The sequence below is a fragment of the Pogona vitticeps genome, chromosome 12 (assembly GCF_051106095.1).
Source record: "Pogona vitticeps strain Pit_001003342236 chromosome 12, PviZW2.1, whole genome shotgun sequence".
In the NCBI taxonomy this organism is placed as follows: Eukaryota; Metazoa; Chordata; class Lepidosauria; order Squamata; family Agamidae; genus Pogona; species Pogona vitticeps.
This window is the reverse complement of record NC_135794.1, coordinates 5349352-5370146: the sequence shown is the minus strand read 5'-3', so window position 1 is coordinate 5370146 and position 20795 is coordinate 5349352. Positions and strand designations below refer to the sequence as shown.

The 20795-nt window shown below is 46.4% G+C and overlaps 1 protein-coding gene across 1 annotated transcript; it reads left to right on the top strand.

Moving 5' to 3' along the window:
- The first annotated feature begins 859 nt into the window (after positions 1 to 859).
- On the top strand, positions 860 to 19689 carry ISL2 (ISL LIM homeobox 2). Its single transcript, XM_072981949.2, has 6 exons — positions 860 to 1051; positions 2052 to 2241; positions 3599 to 3873; positions 8530 to 8813; positions 15531 to 15698; positions 19426 to 19689. Exons 1-6 carry the CDS (start codon positions 994 to 996, stop codon positions 19540 to 19542), a joined length of 1092 nt encoding a protein of 363 aa, XP_072838050.1. The 5' UTR covers positions 860 to 993; the 3' UTR covers positions 19543 to 19689.
- The last annotated feature ends 1106 nt before the right edge of the window (positions 19690 to 20795 follow it).

The following is a 20795-nucleotide window of genomic DNA, read 5'->3' as shown; positions in this document are numbered from 1 at the left end:
GAGTTTTAAAAACAGCTGACCTGTTCCTAAGCAGCAAATCCCACCGAATTAAAAAAAAGGGGGGGGGCTTACTGCCTAGCAAACCGGCACGGGATCGGGCCCACGGCTGCCCTTTCCAGCCCACCTAGGTGCTACCTGGAGGACCCGTTTGAATTCCGGTGCAACCGGAGCGGATGGACCGCAGATTCCATCGAAGACCAGGGGCGGCGGGTGGGGTGGGTGGGGGAGCCTGTTTTTAAAAGGAAACCCTAGGAAATTCTGCGCTCCAGTTGTGGATGAACTAGGGCTGCTAGGCACGGATGAAAAAAAATGGAAATAAATCAAAATCTCTTTCCAATCCCAGAAGAAGCCAGAAGTGAAGCCAGTTGTGTTTTCCAACCCCGGCTTTCAAGAACTGAGCGGCTTATCGCCACGACAGGAGGAACCCCCGGCTAGCTAGCTCTTCCTACAACCCGGATCTGTCCAGGGAGATTCCCGCAACAAGAAGACGACGTGGGGATGCTTGGCTGAAGCCTGGCGAGCACCGGCGGAAAAGACGCAAAGCGAGCCACCCCAACGGAGCCTTGTGCCATGAAGGCATTGATCATTGCTACTACTGCCGCCCGCCCCAACGTTCTGCGTTCCATTGTTCCCGGCCGGGCCAATCCCCGCTCGCCGTCGCCTTCTCCGCCAATCCCCGCCGAGGGCTGCCGCAGCAGCTCTGTGAGGTCACCGCTCTGCCCGCCTCCTTTTTTTTCCTTGCAGCCTTCCCCCCCCCCCGCGCGCGCTTCCAAGAGCTGGTGGGTGGTCCGCGCCGTGCTGACGTCATGCTGCGTATGGGACAGGGCAAGCTGCCCTCCCCGTCGGCTCCTAGGATGCAATAGTTAGTTAGCCAACAGGCAAGGCAGTGGGGGAATCACCGCAGCCTTCCTTCTCTCTCCCCCCTCCCCACATCTTCCTTCCTTCCTTTTTTCCCCCTTGCACCATTCAACACTTTCCTACATCTCCTTCTGCATGGTGGATATTATTTTCCCTTATCCTTTCCTGGGTGCTATGGGGGATCATTCCAAAAGTAAGTGGCGCTCTTGCTTTCTTTGATTCCTCTTACTCTGGGCTTCCGAATGCCGCGGGGGGGGGGGAAAGAGTCTGGTGGGGGGGTGTCTGTCGGAATGCACCTTCTTTAGCAGAAGGTTGTGGGTTTTTTTAAATTCTGTTTCCTTGTGTTTTATTTTTATTATTTTATTTTTCATTTTTTTTCTTATTTATTTTCTCAGCTCAGTTGAGGTTGCGGGAGGGGGCTGGGTAGAGAGAGGTGTGGGAAAAGTCGCCCAAATAAGTCACCTAAGAAATCAAGGTCCGTTCCTCTCTGGCTTTTACGCATCGTCGGGAATAATTCTGGCTCTCCTCCTGCCAATGTATTCGCTTTGAGTTGGATCTTTATGCAAACCTACCCCAGAATGCGCGGCTAGATTGTGTTTGCATTTATTTCTTGATTAATCTCAAACGCCTGGGTTGTTCTTAAGGTCCTTTCAAGTTGCTTAGACAAGAATTTTTCACTTAGCAATTGAAAAGGGCCAAAACCGTCGCCTTATTACTCGTGGTAGGAGCAGTATTTTTGCAGTCATTCAGAGGTGATCAGGATTTTTCTCTTTTTCCCCTCCACTGCAGGGTTGTGGTGTGAAGCTTTTGTTTTGCTTTGCTTTGCTTTTTTTAAAAAAACACTGTCCGTGGGGCCAGGTGGCGATTTATTAATTTTATTTTGCGTTGCAATCGGAAAACGTAAAAAGGGTCGGATAAACTGCAAGGATTCCCCCCCAAAAAACCCAGATTCCTTCTTATTTTATCTTCTGTTTTGCTTCTGGGTGGTTCGGTGGGTTGGAGGGATCCGGAGCCCCTCTTCAGAAAACAAAAAGAGGGGAGCCGGGGGAGGAGGAAGACACCGAGGCTGTCGGATGAGCTGAACGGATTTCTTTTAATTTCTTTTACTGTCGGTCGCGCGCCTGTCTGAGAAAAGCCCTGATGCCCGATTCTGTCCGTTCTTCTCCGTTTCCTTTGCTCCTTTCCACTGGCAGAAAAACCCGGGATTGCCATGTGCGTGGGATGCGGAAGCGAAATCCACGACCAGTACATCCTGAAGGTTTCCCCGGACCTGGAGTGGCACGCGGCCTGCCTGAAATGCGCGGATTGTAGCCAATATTTGGACGAAACGTGCACTTGTTTTGTACGAGATGGCAAAACGTACTGTAAAAGGGACTATATCAGGTGATCATTGTTCTCAACCTCTACGCCAGACATCCCGGAATATTCCAAATCCCCCCCCTTTTTTTTTTTTTACAACCACCCTTTCTTCTTTTCTTTTCAATATTCCTTTTCAGACGAGCCTTGCTTGGAAAGTTTGCTATATATATAGACCTTATTGATGTGGTTTTGATCTATACGTGCCTATTTACAAAATCTTTTTTTAAAAAAGTTCTGCCTGCCTTTTCTTCCTTGGCCTTGGGGAAAAAATTAAAGCTGGTCAGAGAGGACAGAGTTACGTCTTTGGACTTTGAACTCCTGGTGGCCGGAAGTTCAGACAGAATGACCAGCGAAAGTTGTCATAATTCACGGCTCCTCTCTTATCTTCTGCCCGAATGTGATTTTTTTTAAAAGCTATTTTCTGTGAACCTTTCCTGAAACAAATCATCCGCTCCTCGGGAATATATTTACTAAGAAATAAGTCCCACTGACTCCAATGGAACTTACTTCTCAGTAACTCACTGTGTTGTCGATAGGTTACGATTCTATTCATCCTGACAAAGGGCGGTGATAATTACCCTTAGCGCTCGTCCTTTGCTAATATTGCTAATTTCCTAGTCAGTCTGTTGCTTGTGGATGCTGCAACCCACATCGAAACAACATTCAAAAGGAACAGGTCGCGGTACTAAATGAATAATGGGACTATTAGTAAGAATCCAGGAGAGGCAGCAAACCATTAATGTTATTATGCATCATTATTATTGGTTATTAATAGTTATTAATAGGGCGGCTTGTAAAGCTGAAGCCCTTCCCTCGATTAACATGAAACTGAGAAAAGGGCATTAATTATATGCATACAGTATTTATAGAAGTAGCCAAAGCGAAGTGGTTTTTGACGGCGGCGGGCCCATTGGGGCGAAGGGCGCCTTCAGCCTCGTCCTCTCTGCCTTCCAAGCGTTTGCAAGAGGACTGGTTATTAATTGAATAGCATTATAATTATATAATTACATGGTTCTGTAATAGGATATCACAAGGAGAAGGCTCGAGGGGTGGGAAAAGGGCCACGGCTGTGTTACAAGTCTCGCTTGTCTTTTAAATACGGCCGCGGGCCTCGCTTTCCCTGTTGCTTGCGTAAGAGGGCCGGCCCCTGCCCCGAGGAGCTTGCAGCGGCCGCGGGATTTCTCCATCCATCCGGATTCATTTTGTGCCGGGAAGGGGGGTGGGTGGGGAGGAAAGAGAGGCTAGCTAGTGGGGGCGGGGGGGGGCAGGCGCCCCTAGCGGGGGTCTCCCTGGCCTCCCCCCCCTTCTGACGGCTGCTGCCCTTCCCCTCTCCCCTTCTTCCCCCCCCCCCGGGTCCCGGGTCCCGGCCTGGCTCTTGCAGGCTCTTCGGCATCAAGTGCGCCAAGTGCGCGACCGGCTTCAGCAGCAGCGACCTGGTCATGCGCGCCCGGGACAACGTCTACCACCTGGAGTGCTTCCGCTGCTCGGTCTGCAGCCGGCAGCTCCTGCCCGGGGACGAGTTCTCGCTGCGGGACCACGAGCTCCTCTGCCGGGCCGACCACAGCCTCCTGCTCGAGCGGGCCGCCTCGGCCGACAGCCCTCCCCGCAGCCCCGGACGCCTCCCCGGAGGCCGGCCCGCGGGCCTGCCGCTCGCAGGTAGGTCGGCGCCCGCTCCGGCCCTGCCTCCTCCTCCTCCTCCCGAGAAAGCCCTTCTCTGTTCTTCCCTGCTGGTGCGCCTTGCTCCTTCTTTTCCTTCCTTCCTTCCTTCCTTCCTTCCTTCCTTCCTTCCTTCCTTCCTTCCTTCCTTCCTTCCTTCTCTCCTCTGGCCTGCCTGCCTCCTTCCTTCCTGTTTTCTTCCGATTTTCATTTCTTTTCTCCCTCCTTTCTTCCTTTACTACTTTCACAGTCGCCCTTCCCGATCGATCCTCGATCTGCCGGTATTTTCGTTTTCTTCCTCCCTGCCTCGCCCAATGCCTCCGGCCTTCTTCTGTCCCTGCCACCCCTCCGGCCTCTTCCTCCCCCAGCCTCTTCTCCCTGCTCTCTGCAGGCCGCATTCGCCTGCCTGTCCCTCTTCGGAACTGCACCGCCTTACTGGGAACTTGTGGGATACAATCGGTGTGTGTGTGTGCGTTTAAAATCAAAAGGTTAATCGGGCTCAAAGGTGCCTGTAGGGAGGTGCTTGCCCCAAGGCGCTTACAATATACATGGGGGGGGGGGGGGAGAGAGACAGTGAACGTCCTGCCAGAAATGAGAGTGTGGTGTGTGTGTGATTCATTTCAAGACCTCCAAGCAGAGGCTGTATTTTTTAATTATTTTTTATTTATTGTTCCTGAGGGCTTCTTCTAAGGAAGGGTGTCCCCCATCTCGGCATCCCCAGAGACAGGACAGAAACAGGCTTTCATTTACCTCCTTTCAAAAACTTGTGGGGTTGGAGGGTCTAAATAATTTTTTGGAAGCTGCCCACATCTTCACCTAAAGCAGCCCCCTTCCTCTTCTTTGATGTCTTGTCTGCTCACACACAGGGGCCCAATCCTTAGGAGAACACAGATCTTGCCTGCCTAGAGTATTAACAGAGAGCTGGATGGATGACTTAGATGGGATCTCAGTTCCTCCACCCTCTACCTAGACGGGCCCCTCCATCCATCCGGAGGAGATCATTTGCCTCCTGGCCTTCCCCTTGGCATCCACCAGGCCAGCCCATTGACAATCACCCACTACTATCCCCATTACCAGTTAAAACTGCACTAAATTCAGATCCTAATGTTCACTCTGGTCTCGGACTCTTCCCCGTATGCCAAGAAACACAGAGTGCCAGTTTCAGACTTTCTGCTGGCTCTAGGCTGCCTTTCTGGAGTCAAGACAGAATACCTCTGAGCATGGGCAAAGTTCCCCTCTCCTTCTCACACCACTCAGTTGGATACAACCAGGACACCTTCCTTTGGCCCTAATCTGGGATTAAGGACAATTGGTTCCAGTGCAGATGATGTTTTATTGTGATTCCTGCTTTTCCGTCTGTGGGTTCAAGTGCCGGATGCTTGCTCTCCCTCCTTTTATGCCAGCACCGATCAGGTGAGGGAGGTCAGGCTGAGGGTGAGAGGCTGGACCGAGACCATCCAGTGATTTTCCTGACCAGTTCAAGACTTAAACCTGCATTTCTGTCTGGCAGACTAACTACTACACCATACACTGGCTCTGGAGTATAATTCTGAGCACAGGCAGAAGTTAAAAACTCCAGAATAAAGTTTTTATTTCCGTAAGTTTTTTTTTGCTGAAGCTTCTGAATGTGGTTAGGTAGTCCCACTGGACTTGTTTCTGAGTAAATCTTTCCATTTCCTATATAAATATATTTATCTATAGAAATACATATTTATTTATATTTATATGTTCATAGAAATATACATAAACCCTACATTAATAGTAGAGCAATACTTTGCTCTGTGACTACTGAACATGTATTTTCGAAAGTTTCATTTTAATTTTCTGTTAGTTTTTGAGGATTACGCCCCAAAACAGACAGTTAACCATACATAGACGTAGGTAATATAATTTCATTCTTTCCTTCCCTCAAACTATTTATGTCATTTCCCCCCGTCTCTGTTTTAATCTTAGCCCACGGGTTAAAACGTTTATTTATGATATTGCAAGCATAAGTAGGTTTATAAGTATCTAAACAGCTTTTAATTCTTCTTCTTCTGAAAGAAGGAGATTTTATTGAGTTAAAAAAATAGGGCTCTCTCTGGTTTTGTTAGGGAGCGAATCTAACATAGATTTACTCAGAAGTAAATGGAATTATGTTCTAAGGAATTTATTCATTTAACAGGCTGACAATGGGAGTTCTAGGAATGTTTCCTTGGAGGTAGATTTGACAGTCTTCTCAGCTAAGTGAGTTTAATATTGCAGTTTAAATTTCTTTTAACTGACACAGGCTGCAACCTCGGGTCTTCCTGAATATAATGAGGTTGACTCGCAAGTAAACATGTACAAGAATGTGATCTTTCCACCTTAGGCTGTCTGTCTTTATCTGGGCATCCATAACCAAATGAGATACAAAATTATACCTAAAATGAATTCATTCCTGTGGTCCATGAACCCTATTAAACCAGGACAACACCAACAAGGCGTATTTGGTTCGGTTTTCGAGGACTCATAAAGATACCGCCGCCGCTCCTTTTAAATTAGATCCTTACCTCTATATCCGATAAGTTAGACCGTTGTGAATTATTATTACTGTGCTTCTATATATGATCATCCCCAGCTCTGTCTTAAAATACTCCTGATTTTTAAAATGAAGGGTGGACATTTAAAAAGGTAAAGTCTAAGAAAAGTCAGACGATCTCTTGTTGGAGGCGATTTTTATTCTTATTTTTCGGAGTTTTTAGTGCTTAACCGAGCTGGCGGCGCTGGATCTGGTGGTTTCCTTTTAACCGCGCCTCGCCCTCCCACTCCATTATTTAGTTTTTTTTTCATCCGTCTCCCTTCCTTTTAACGTCCTCCGGTCGTTTTGCTAGAACCACCACAGAATTAAAGAGAGGAGTGGAAATAAAACAGTGAAAGATACAATATTTTTTTGAAACGCAACACTGTTATGTGATGTTATACCTCTATAGGACTGAAGGCAGACCGGTCTTTGGGGCGGACCGAGAATTTTTTCCGCAGCTTGATCGATTATTATTAACATTTTTGCCTTATGTCTAACACGATTATCTTCCGGAATTCAATAATAGTTTAGCCGCCTTCAGTTCTAACAACACGGGTTGAGGTTTCGAAAAAGCCATTTGCCCGCTACTGCGGAGAAATCACACCGGATGACGATTAGTTTTCCTAATTGCAATGAAGAAATATACAGTACTGTATATTTCAATGCAATGAACAATTGCAATGAAGAAATATATATATATATTTCTTCATTGCAATTAGGAAATAAATATACAGTATATATTTCTTCATCGTCACCTCCCAGGTGACGTTTGCGGTTATTCTTAGGTCCCGATAAAATAAAAAAATAAAATAAAAGTACGGAAATAATAATAGTTTTTAAAAAAGATAACCACACCACGCTCCAAATGAATGTTTGGAAAAGCATTTCTCTTGCTCAAAAAGAAAAAGAAAATTCCCCACTTTATTTCCAGGGCTATTCTAAAAATCTCTGCCGATGAATCGCCCTGGGACGGGTTGAGTCTCTTTTCGGGAGGAAACGTGGCTTTTGGGCGATGGGCCCCACTGGCTTTTAGTATGGGGGAAGCTCTTAAAAAGCGGCGATGGTTGTTACCTGTGGTATTTTTGTGGGGTGGGGGAGCGTGAGAGAATGGGAGAGGGGGTAAGCCTCCTTCACGAAGCTTAGTTATATAGGGGTGGCCCTCGTGCAGTCTTAGATTTGCTTTCTAGATCTTAAAATGTTTGATTAAAAAAAAGACGCCTGCGTTGTGTTGGGGGGGGTGTCTTGTTCGCAATGCCAGTTGGCTTGCGTAGACCCCGCGCACTCCCTCTTGCGAAGCCGGGAGGGGAGCCGTTCAAATTCTCTTTCCTCTTAAGAAAAAGAGCAGTCACCTCTTCCCCGACCCTTCGTCTGTGTTTGTCATCATCCTGATTATCCCGCGGGTTGCGCCTTGGCCCAAGTAAAGGGCGCCATCTCCGGGCCCCAGAGATCCAGAGACTTTTTTTTCTTTTTAAAAAAGAGAAAAAGACCAATCTCTTCCACGAACCGTGGAAAAGGATACGGTGCCCCTAAGCAAACTTAAGGGAAGCATCTACCTACCATTTTACTTGATCATCATCAGTCATCATCATCATCATGTCCCTTCAAGTCAATTCTGAGTTATGGCGACCCCTTTTCAGGGGTTTTCCAATGAGCGAATACTCAGAAGTAGTTTAGGTTTCCCTTTTTGTCCAGGGGTGCCCTGGGACGGTGTAGCTGGCCCAAGCCCCCCCCCCCCCCGGCTGGCTCTTCTCCTAGGAGGCACTGGATGGGGTGGGGGATCGAACTCCCAGCCCAGACACCTATACGGCGGACCTATCCAGCCAGCCACCGCGAATAAGCAAAACTTGGGGAGGCCCAAATTTTGATAAAGGGAATCGACAGGAGCTAGAGGTTAAGAGTCAGGCTCCCGTGGGACTGATTACAATCATGCACGCTGCCTTTTTTCGGTGGCGATGTCCTTTCTACCTGTCAGGGGTGTTGGAGGGAGTTCTGTGCGTTCTTTGCGGGGAGGCGGACTACGAAGTAAAACGGGTTGCGATCCGGATCTCTCTCTCCCCCCCCCCCCCACGGTTCTCCTGATCATGGCTTGTGTCTCCCTCCTCCTGCCCCCGTAGACTCGGTGCCCGGGCGGCAGCCTTCCTTGCGTCCCCACGTGCACAAGCAGGCGGAGAAGACGACGCGGGTACGGACGGTGCTGAACGAGAAGCAGCTCCACACGCTGCGCACCTGCTACGCGGCCAACCCGCGGCCGGACGCCCTGATGAAGGAGCAGCTGGTGGAGATGACCGGCTTAAGCCCCCGCGTCATCCGCGTCTGGTTCCAGAACAAGCGCTGCAAAGACAAGAAGAAATCCATCCTCATGAAGCAGCTCCAGCAGCAGCAACACAGCGACAAGGCGGTAAGGAAGTGCGCGGGCGCGCAGGAAGGGCTGGCTCGCCCTCCTTAAGCCCCCCATCCCAAAAAGCACCCTGGATTTAGAGACACCCCCCCTCCGCTTCCTCAATCCCGGTCCTTTCACCACTGGCGAGATCCCAGGGCACCTCTCCTCGGGAGTAGCGAGTGCCACCTTATTGAAAGCCGGAGGGCGGCAGGAAAAGGATGGAACCGCAGCCTAAATAGGTTTGTGTCTTGTTGACTCTGTCCGGAAACCTGGATCAGGCCAGCTCTTGGGGGGGGGGCTCCCCAGGACAGGCGGGCACCCTTCTGCGTGTGTGGGTGCATACCTGAGGTTGACTAGCCGCTTATTTTGGGGGTGCAGAGGCCCAGCTGTTCTTGATTCAGGATTGATGCCCGGGATCATCACACCTCCATGCGGTTCCCACTCACCTCCCTTTTCATCTTGTCGATATGCAACAAGAGGGAGCGATAGTTTTAACCTGGGCTTCAAAGGCAGATCATCGGAAGTTGTTTCTGAGTAGAACCACCGAGTTTGTTTGAACATCTTCTGTAAAATAAGCATTTGGGAACGGGTCAAATCTTGGAAGCGCGGCTTTTGGGGACGGTCTCGCCTGCCATCCCTATTTCTGCTGGAGCTGAGGACCACGGTGGTTTAGCAGTGGATAGAACATCAAACTGGGGACTCAAGACATCTGGGTTCAAATCCCAGCATGGCCATGGAAATCCACATCCCTTGAAGCCCTGTTAGGAGTGGCCCTAAGTTCAAAGCCAGGACACAAAAAGGTTTTTTTTTTTGGGGGGGGGTAATGTTTTCAAGTTCTGGAGCTGAAAAAAAACACTTCAGTCCATTTAAGCTGTACAGGTACAGATTCGAACTGGCAGCAAGAGAACCAGGAGGACTTTCCAAATTCAACTTCCTCTCCTCCATCTCTTCTGGGTCCCTCCCCCTTTCTGCTTTCCTTTCCCCCATGGCTTCAACCCTCTAAGAACCCCGTCTTGGGGGATTTCAGAGGTACCTCTGTGTGTGGAATCCATGGACCTCTTAGCATGTCTGATTGATGGCTGCCACATATTTTTTAACAACTGGCCTAGGCTGACCATGTGAATGTGACAGAAAGGAGAACCTGCAGTTGGCATCAGTGGAATGAGAAACCAAGGCAGCACCTTTTTCCCCCTACCCCACAGCGCCTCCCCTCCCAAATCCCTCCCTTTTTTTTGAAGATTTATTTCCCCTCTGTTCTAGGACATCAATCTTCTGGCACCTGGGAAGAGCTAGGGAGACATATATTGGATATTTTTTTTCCTGTTGTAGTCTTTTATCTTTCTCCCTTCCTGATCCTGGATTAACCCAGAGCAAATGGTTTTTAGCCCCTTGGTTGATGCATCTCTCCTACAGTGCCTCCCCCAAGCTGGTCCTCTCCAGGGATGGAGGACTACAAGTCCCAGCATTCCTAGCCATGCTGTGGGGGATTATGGCAGTTGTAATCCAACAGCAGGGTCCAGGGAGGTTGTGGGTACTGTTGGATAGCTGGCTAAACGGTCTTCTCTAATTCTGCTTCCACCCCCTACTCCTTGGGATTCTAGATTTATGTCTGCAATCGTATATCCGCTTACATGAGAGTAACTCGCCATGAATTCATCAATGCTTATTTCTTAGTAGACAGGCTAGCATTATGTTACTATATGTGCTTTAGCTCTCTGTGGGTCTTAGGTTTCTCTGAATATATATTTTTAACAAATGTAGATCATTTCTCCCCAAAATCCATATAGATATAGATGGAATAGCCTGCATCCCCAATACTTCCTCAATTTAGTGTAACAAACTCACAATTTTTAAAAAGAAATTTTCATCTGTTTATGTATTGCTGTAAATAGAACATATTTTCAAGAATGACTGTCTGAAGGAGGCTGAAACCATCTAGATGCTTAATTGGGTGTAAGCTTCCACTTCCATGGGCTTACTTCCAAGTAAACAGATTTGTCAGTATATTTTTAGGCAAAGTAGTAAAAAATAATCTGTTGAACCAACAAATAGGAGCACTTAGAATTTCAATTCCTGCTTTATCTTTCAAACCCTGCAATCCTATCCAGACCTTAGAAAAACATTGAATACTACTCTCGAAAACGTATCTTACTTCTAAGTAGATATGCCTGGGATTGCATTGTAAATCTGCATCTGTGACACTGACTACATTTTAACACCAGAGGAAAGCAAACAGTAGATTTAAAAAAACCCCTACGTTTTTCATGCTTTAACAGATCAGTTTCACTTCCGATGCCTGTATGTCTACTCAGAAGTAAGCCACTAGGAGCACTTTATATTAAGTGAGCGCATGAGGGGGCACTTCGTCCCCAAACTGCAGGATGAGGAGGATGCACCTCAGGAGCCACCTATAATTAACTAGATTTATTATTAGTCCCCGATGACATTAAGAGAGTACTTCACACTGTTGCCTTTTCTTCCTTTTGAGCACATAGAAAGCCAGATCCTTTGCATGTTTGTCCAGTGGCAGCTGGAGATCTGCCTGGAGGATCCTGTCCATGCAAACTCAAGGCATTTTTTAAAAAGTTAATCTTATCCATCCAACTTTGTTGAAACACTCTAAAAATCTCCATAACTAGCAGGCATGATTTGCTCAGTTTGAAGCAACAAGAATGATTTAAAATACATTTTTAAACAAAACTGAATTAAGCTCTAAGGAGAAAGGCAGGACATGGATCAAAGAGAATGAACACTGTAAATAAATGTTGACACTTTAAAAAAATTGGGGGGGGGGAACCCTGCTATGTACAATCTACCCTGTTTCCCCTAAAATAAGACCTAACCTGAAAATAAGCTCTAGTATGATTTTTCAGGATGCTCCTCATATAAGCCCTACTCCAAAAATAAGTCCTAGTTAAGTGAAACCCCACCCTCCACCCTTGTGCAGCAACCAGAAGAAGATGACATGACTGTATTTGAATCAATGTAGAGGATTGTACATGAAAATAAATAAATAAAACATCCCCTGAAAATAAGCCCTAATGCGTTTTTTGGAGCAAAAATTAATATAAGACCCTGTGGAAACAGGGTAGGTGGGCTTACCCTCTTCCTTGACTTGGGAGGAATGGGGTGTGTGGTCTGCCTTAAACCCACTTGATCATCTGGGGATGGGACCAGGAGGGCGGTGTGTGTGGAAAGTTTGCTGGTAGAGGGTGAGGAAAATTTTGTAGGAAGAGCAGAGGAAACAATCTTTGCAGGACAGGCTGTATTTTGTGGGATGCCGGCCTCTACCCATCAAAGGCAAAAGTGATATTTAATTTCTATATAAGTGGCATGTTTTTAATTTCCACTACCTTATTTTCACTGATCGATTGAACAGAGAAGTGGGGAATTCTTATATCATGGATTCAACAGGGAATTTTGGGTGGTATTTTACACTTTTATTGCAACCCTTATGGAAACTAGGCTAAGGATCAAAACTTAAACCAAAAGGGCTGCACCCCATTTGAAGCTAACCGTTTTCAACTCCCTTCTACTGACCCAACTTGTATTTGAAGAAATAGATTGTAATCCACAAACACTCATGGTAACATTGGCTTGTTAATTTTAAGGGTGCCGCCGTACATTTGGGTTTTCCTTTCTTTTCTTACTTCCTTTCTTTTCCTTTCCTTTTCTGAAATAGATGGGCAGAGCTGTCTTTCTGAAAAATAGACCACCCAAATCCTTTTTTGCAGTTTAAAAAGAGTGGAGGAGAAATGTAAGGTGTGAAATCTGAGCAAGGTGGCGGAGCAAATGAGAACAAATCTCTTGCCCCTCCTCTCTGATTACCGTAATTTGCAGGCTGATTGCCAAATTGATCGACAGTGAATTGCAGATTAATTTTTTTCTCCATTTTGAATCTGGCTCTCCAGTTGCTTTCTACTGTTTCTTTGTTGCACCCCTCCCCATGGAATCGGTTTCAATCATTCTGTACTATTGGGCATACTGATGGGATTTGTAGTCCAAAACACCTGGAGAGCACCATTGAAGGTTGTTGTGGTTGAATTTCTGAGCTGCCCTGATGGCAGAAGAACTGGTTCATAGTTCCTATTGTATTATCTAGCACAGATCCACCGCTGGTCCTATTTTTGGCAAGGGGGCAGTCTCAGGATGAATAATCAAGTTGTTATGAGTGTTGCCTGCTTGCAAGGTGGATTTTTACATTTGTTTATTCAGTGGGCTAAATATATAATAAATCTGTGATATTCTAAAACTGATGTCACAAATGTTCATAGAGCTATATAAAAAGAAGCCTAGGAAGTAGCATTTGATCAAAATAAGAATTATAGAATAGTTGAGGAGGGAACTGGAAATAAAGCTCCTGACCTCATATTGCCCTTATGCAAGGGTGGGCAATTAATTTCTATAGGGGGCCACACGAAAAATCTGAACTGTGTTCGGGGGCCGAACCAACGTTACTTAAAAATAAAAGATAAACAAGTGATCAACTTTAGACAAAAAGCTATAAATGGTTTTGATGTTCAACTTGTTCAGTGAGAGAAATCCAATCTGTCTTGGGCTTGAACAAGCGCTTGGACTGCAGCGATGACCAGCGGGCCAGACAAGAGCGGCTCGCGGGCCGTATGTGGCCCTGGGGCCGCACTTTGCCCAGGTCTGCCCTTATGCATAGTCAACATTTACAACGTATGCTAATGCAGTATCCATTTCTTATCACTGACCCTAGAAGAGTATACAGCACAGTTGGAAAAGTTTGATCAAAATGATCAGGGGACTGGAGGAACTGTTCGATGAGGAAAGGCTACAAGATCTGGGACTGCCTAGATCAGGGGAAAAAAAGCTGTGATTAATGGGAGATTTTGTAAGGGAGCATAAAATTATGCAATTCACTGGATAATTTTATCTGGATAGCTCAGTGATTTAGGTCTCTGGGTGTGGAGCTAGAGGTTGAGAGTTTGATTCCCCCACTGAGCCTCCTTATTTATTTATTTATTTATTTATTTATTTATTTATTTATTTATTTATTTATTTATTTATTTATTTATTTATTTATTTATTTATTTATTTATTTATTTATTTATTTATTTATTTATTTATTTATACCCCACCCTTCTAGACCATGTCTCCTGTGAGTAGAGCCAGCCTGGGTGGCCTTGGGCCAGCTGCACAGTCCCAGAAGTAAGGGAGGGTAAACCACTTCTGAGTACTGTCTACTTGGAAAACCGTGAAAAAGGCTGCCATAAGTCAGAACTGACTTGTCAGCATGTGATGATGATGATGATGATGATGATGATGATGATGATGATGATGATGATGATGATGATGATAAAATTATGCATGGGGTGTAGAAAGGAGGTAGGCTGTCTCAGAATATTGGAAACCAGTTGGAGTTTGATAGATATGCAAGAGGAACCATGGAAGTTGTTGTGGCTCTAGAGCATGTGCAGAATGCAAACACAAACTGCACCAGAAAATAATATGTTCTGTAATGATACTCAGTAAGGATGGCTCACTGAGTCAGGACGTTACAGGCTGTCGTTGCTCAAGGGGGCTACATTAAGCAAAGTAAAAATAGCCAAGGCCGTCCTCCCGTTAATTTTCCCGGCTCAACAAAGTAAGCCTTTCATTAACTTAGTGAAACTACTTTTTAAAATTACTGTATAGATGTTTTCGACGGCCACTGATAGTAGAAAAGTTTGCCTTCAGTTGTGGTCATAACACCTATCATACAGCCGGAGAGCACGCTCAGGAGAAAGTCCCTAACTGTTATCACTCGATTAGCTTTGTGAACCAAATTGGTGAATCCAGAATATATGTATGCACCAAGTTTGAGGTCTAGAGAATCTCCCAATACAAATAAGCATAGAAGTTGAAGGATCTCGGGCTTTTCTTTGAAATGGAAACAGAATTTGGGAAAAATCAAGAAAAATGTAGCCGATGGAAAGAGACATTTTGTGTCTAGACACCAAGATGCAAAAACACCTTTTTCTTCTGGAGGAACGCAAATCTTGCACATCCTAATTTGAAACCAGGAAGAAGTCTGTAAGCAGACAAAGGTACCCCTATATTTGAGTTCCTTGGTAACACACCTAGCGTAGCCCCTGGGGGCAGAGAGGGGAAGGTAAAATACTTGTTATTAAGAGCAACTCAGAAATCCAGCCCCTCTCCCACTGTGTTTTAATTGGTTTTAATTCCAGGTTTGGTTTGGTCCTAACTGTAGCTGCTTCTGGGAGGGCTTAACTACAATAGCAGTTTTTCTCTCTGTCACTACCACCCTGTCACCAGATTGCTTTGGTGCATTTCTAATTAATATGAGGACTCAGTTAGACAGGAATCTTGGTCCCTTTTGCCTGATTTGGGAGGGGCATACTGCTCCCAGCCTAGTCTTAGAAGGGGTATGAATCCCAACAACAACAACAACCCTGTTCTGGGGCCCATGAACAGATCTGTATCTCATACACACATGTTAGCCGTCCTGGAGTTCAGGCATGGAGAGAAGCTTAAGAAGAAAGCCACAGAACATGGAAAAGTGACATTTTTGTATCACAGTGCCTAGAGTCCCTTAAGAGCCATGCTAGCTGGTGAATTCTGCAAGTTGTTGTTCAGAATATGACATTGCATCCTCTGAAAGAGCATCCGTAGCTGAATGACAGCTGAATCAGTCTTGGTCTCCCCACTGGAATCAGGCAAACCTGTCTGATTTTTTCTCTCTGTCTTTCTTTCCCCCCCCCTCCAAAGAGTTTGCAGGGCCTGACTGGAACCCCGTTAGTGGCTGGCAGCCCAATCCGGCACGACAGCGCGGTGCAAGGTAATGCAGTCGAGGTGCAGACCTATCAGCCGCCTTGGAAAGCGCTCAGCGATTTTGCCCTGCAGAGTGACTTGGATCAGCCGGCTTTCCAGCAACTGGTAAGAGATGGTGGTGGGTGGGGTGAGAGATCTGAGCCCCCTCCTGGAGAATTAGCAGGACATTAACATCGTTCCCTACAGGGCTGGGTTGGGGGTCACAACTCTGACTTTCTTCTGAGCTTATAAAATTTATTTTTTAAAAAACATGGCACCTTCCAGATTCCCCCAACTGAAATGGCCAATCCAAAATAATAACACTCCCAAACTTTTTTTTTTCTTTCGTCATCATTGATCATTTACCCAACACAAGATTATATGGGTCTTATTCTAGATTGATCATTCTAGATCAGTGGTTCCCACCCTTGGTTCACCCAGGTGTTCTTGGACTGCAACTCCCAGAAACCCTGGCCAGCACAGCAAGGGGTGAAGGCTTCTGGGAGTTGCAGTCTAAGAACACATGGTTGAAAACCACTGCTCTACAAAATGTCCAGTTGATAAGAAATTCAGAAACCGTTGTGGGTCACATGAAAGAGGTCAGAAGATGTGGAATGAAAGATCCACCTGTTTTTACCATTCCATCTCCTGTTGGCCAATGGAGGTGAACTATAGCCATTGAAAAGTGCCCTGCAATAACCCCATACTCGGGGGTTCTTGGTGCACCCCTCCACCTGTCCTAATATGGTTGCCGTAGTGGTGGGTCATTTAGAACTCAGTGTAGCCGTAGATGTGGAAGAGCCTCGTGGCACAGTGGTTAAACTGCAATGCTGCAGTCAAGACTCCTCACAACCTGAATTTGATCCTGACAGGCCCAGGTAAGCTGCTCAAGGTTGACTCAAGCTGCTCTCCGTCCAAGGTCGGTAAATTGAGCACCCAGTTCAGTAGTGGAGTTAGGGCTGGGGAAGCGGCTGAGGTTGTACAGAGAACTGTCTGTGGTGCAATATCCGGAATGTTTCGGGCCATGGTTAGGAACTATACGTTGGTGCAGAAGCATCCTTTGGGGACACTAGATCAGTCCTTAGCTGGGCAAAATGTGAGCCAGTCATATGACTCAACGGTGCCTCCAGATGAAGCTCTGGGCCTCTTTCGCTGGACCAGATGTTGCCTTCCATCCCGTTTCCCTTCCACCTTCCCTGATCTGCTTCCCCCCCTTTCAACTATAAATTTGTTAAGAAGGAAATGATTGAAAAACTGAACAGTCTGAATAGTTGGTCTGAGGGACTCTTTGCCTGGAAGCCCTCTCAGAATGGGGAGTGATGGATCTGAAAAGAACAGCCTCATCTAAATATGCCACAATGAGTTACGTCGTACGGGACACTTTAACAAATCCCCCCCTCCTTTTTTAAAGACATAGCCTGAAAAACACAATGGGTTGGATCCAGGTTCAGTTAGAGTAGACCCAGTGGAGCTTCAGTTCATCAACAGCCACCTCCCTAAAAATGTCTCCACACCATATGAGTCTCACTTGGATTTAAACTGGAGGCTGATGGCTGCACACCAAAAACCTACATGAACGGCTAATCTGTGCTGAATTGTGAGCAATATGACATTAAATGGACATGCAGAGCAGGAGTATTGCCTGCAATTACAATTCATGTGTTGAATGTTTGCAGTTCTTTCATGGCTTGATGAACTCTCCATGGGGTTGCAAAGGGATAGTGGAGGAGTCCAAATTTTTTGCATGCAGAAGATCCCACGTTCTGTAATCAGCATCTCCAGGTTGGCTTAGGAAAGGCTTCTGTTTGAACCACAGGCAGGGTGTAGACCAGAGGTGGGGAACCCTTGATATTTACAAGCTTCGGGATCGGGGGAGACATATTCTACTGTTGAGCAAGGGCAAACCCAACAGGTTAGGGCTTAAAATAGCAATATCTTCTAGGTTATAGGGATGTGGTGGCGCTGTGGGCTAAACCGCAGAAGCCTGTGCTGCAGGGTCAGAAGACTAGCAGTCGTAAGATCGAATCCACGCGACGGAGTGAGCGCCCGTCGCTTGTCCCAGCTCCCGCCAACCTAGTGGTTCGAAAGCATGCAAATGCAAGTAGATCAATAGGGACCACCTCGGTGGGAAGGTAACAGCATTCCGTGTCTAAGTCGCACTGGCCATGTGACCACAGAAAATTGTCTTCGGACAGAACGCTGGCTCTATGGCTTGGAAACGGGGATGAGCACCGCCCCCTAGAGCCGAACACGACTGGACAAAAATTGTCAAGGGGAACCTTTACCTTTACCTTTACCTATCTTCTAGGTTATAACTCTTATTGCCACTGGCTCCCTCTGGACGGCTTAGGAGAAGCATTTCAAATCTTCAGAGGAGGCAAAAACTCTACAAAAGCTTAGAAATAACCAGTAGAGCAGTGGTTCCCAACCTTGGGTCTTCCAGGTGTTCTTGGACTACAACTCCCAGAAATCCCTGGCAGCACAGCTCATGGCGAAGGCTTCTGGGAGTTTTAGTCCAGGAACATCTGGGGACCCAAGGTTGGGACCCACTGCGGTAGAGTGATGGGAAAGGATATGCAGCTGTCTGCAAAATCCCTGGGAACCAAATTTGGATGCTAGAAAGGTTGGATTCAGCCCCCGGGAGCAGATCTTTTTCCCACCTGCATGTAGAAAATGTTCAGCTAGATGACCTAATGCTCTGTCTTAGTGAGAGGTAGGTTTCCTATCAATTAGCTGGCTCCTGGCCATGAGCTTTGACAATACGACGCGCTGCCAAAATTGTACCACAGCATTCCTGTTGCTCATGCCAGCGCTGAAGACAGGAGCTGGGCTAATTGAAATTAACTGGCTTAAAATAGAGTTGTCCTTCTCTATTTCACTGGGTCACGACGCAAGACTGCTGATGGGATGCCCCTGACGATGCAATGTTAATTATAGCTGACTGTTTAGGAAGGTGGCTGTCCACCTAGGGCTTCTCTCTCCCTCTTATTTTCCTCTCCTAATGGACTCTTTCCTGTGTAGCAAATGTGCTCAGGAGATAATCAGAAAATGAACCCCAGAGAATGTTTGGTTAAGGCCCTAGAGAGGTCAGACGGGTGGGCTGCCTGCAGAGTTAATGCATTGTTGGCTGCCCCCAAAAGAGTGATTTGATTAAATATGGGTCCCCGGCATCCATCTTTGTAAACAGTGGCTGCTTAGGTGCTCAGGATCACTGCCTAGTCAGAAAGTCAGGAGCCATCTGGATGGTCTTGCAAATTCCTGGCTGTGGCCTTCTGCCATTGAAGGGAAAGTTCAAGTGGACTGTCCGGTCTTAAGATATCCGACTGTCCTGTCTTGCTGTGGACGGAGCAGCCGTAAAATGGCTTAAAATCTATAGGACTTCTTGGAATCCTATAAGAAAGCAGGAGTGGGGCAGCAGAGAGTGGGGTGCTCGTCCAGGAATGGGCAGCTCTGAGATTTAGCGCTATCCTCCAGAGCATGTATAATAGGACCCCCATCTGCTGGGGATTGGTTCCAAGCCCCACCCACCCCGAAAATTGAAAACTGGATAATAGAGACTGACCGATCTACCTACCTACCTATTTTCATATGCATTACCAGAACTGGTCACTAGAGGCACCAGAGACCATGTGTTCTTCACTAACAATTATTCATTGCATGGTCTTTATCCATCTAGTGGCCTGTTTTGGTAATACATATGAACATATTTTTTAATGGATTTTTTTCATTTAATATTTTCAGACCATGAATAAATGAATCTGTGGGTACCGATACCACACATACAGGGGGTCCTGCTGTATTACTGGATTCCTCTGTCTAACCACTTGCTTTCCCCCCTTTTTTACTCCCATAGGTCTCTTTTTCAGAATCCGGCTCCTTGGGCAACTCCTCCGGCAGCGATGTGACCTCCTTGTCGTCCCAGCTCCCCGACACTCCCAACAGCATGGTTCCGAGTCCCGTGGAGACGTGAGAGAAGAGGGTCCCTCCGCCACCCGCCCAGCTCCACCACGCCCCCGGACTTTCGCATGCCCCTGCTCCCTTGCATGAGATCTCCTGAGCTATGTGCAAAGTCAACTCTTTAAATTATTACCTTTATTTAAAATCTTCGTTCTTTCCTCATCCATCTTGGCTGTAATCGTTCCGAGCACCAGATTCAACCACCTTTCCTGAGGCCTCAAAAAGCAGGACTTCTGAGGGGTGCCATTTTCTTTCTCCATAAGTACCTCTGGATTTTACTAGAATTACACCCAAATCATGTAATGATAGTTTTAGGATCCAGTTCCTTTCCCCCCCCTTCTGCCTTGTTTTTACTTTCCTTGGAAAGAGACAAGCCGGACGAGTTTGGAAATGCTGTTTCTTCCTTGATTTGAGTTGCTCCGGATCAATGCCATCATCTCAAGACTTTTATCTCTCTCGTGTTCATCTTGATCAGCGCCACGTACTCCTCAGAAATCATCATGCGTCTGAATTCACTCCGTTCGCCACCGAACTACGCCAGGTGACTGGAAAAAACTTGAAGTTCTTTTGTTTTGGACGAGTGTCTTTCTTTGTCTGTCTGTCTCCTCCTCCCTGTTCATCTCTGTTTCCAAGCCTGCATGATTGCTGGAAAACCGTCCACCAGATTAAGTGTTTTTCCCCCCCACCTTCCCCTCTTTGCCAATATTTAAATTACCTTATGGATGAGGTATGGCTGTCCGAGCCTTTGCAGACCAAAGTAAGTTATTGTTATTTATTGTGACAGCAGCAGGTTAATGGTGGGATTGATATTTTGACCTTAATAATAAAAAAATTTAACAAATACCGATAATATGAAAGTGATACAGCCTGTGAGTTTTTACTTGACCTTGGAAGAGCTAAAATTAAGAGAAGTCCTGCTGTGAAATATGGTAGCTGGGTGAGCGTGTTTTGTTTTATTTTAGAGAGGCACCGCAAGAATTAAGGTCATTGCTTTGCAAAAAAACGCACAAGCGTGGCTGGCGATCCTAGATTCACAAGGGTAGTGTATTCACTTTTAGCTTGAATTTTATACATGCTGCCCATGCATGCCCAAACATGAGCAGATCCTGTAAAGTGGAGCCTCAACCTAGAATCAATTTGTGCTTCCCCACAAGAGCCAGGAATCACACTTTAGTTCACCGTTGCCACTTATTCTTCCTCTATTGCCTGCTCTACTAGTCATTGCCCCCCACCGCTTGGACTACAATTCCCAGAATCCCCCTGCCT

Coding starts and splice junctions, on each gene's coding strand:
- ISL2 (XM_072981949.2), top strand. CDS start 994: ATGGTGGATATTATTTTCCCTTATCCTTTCCTGGGTGCTATGGGGGAT. Junction 8,814..15,530: donor AGCAACACAGCGACAAGGCG/GTAAGGAAGTGC, acceptor CCCCCTCCAAAG/AGTTTGCAGGGCCTGACTGG. Junction 15,699..19,425: donor AGCCGGCTTTCCAGCAACTG/GTAAGAGATGGT, acceptor TTACTCCCATAG/GTCTCTTTTTCAGAATCCGG.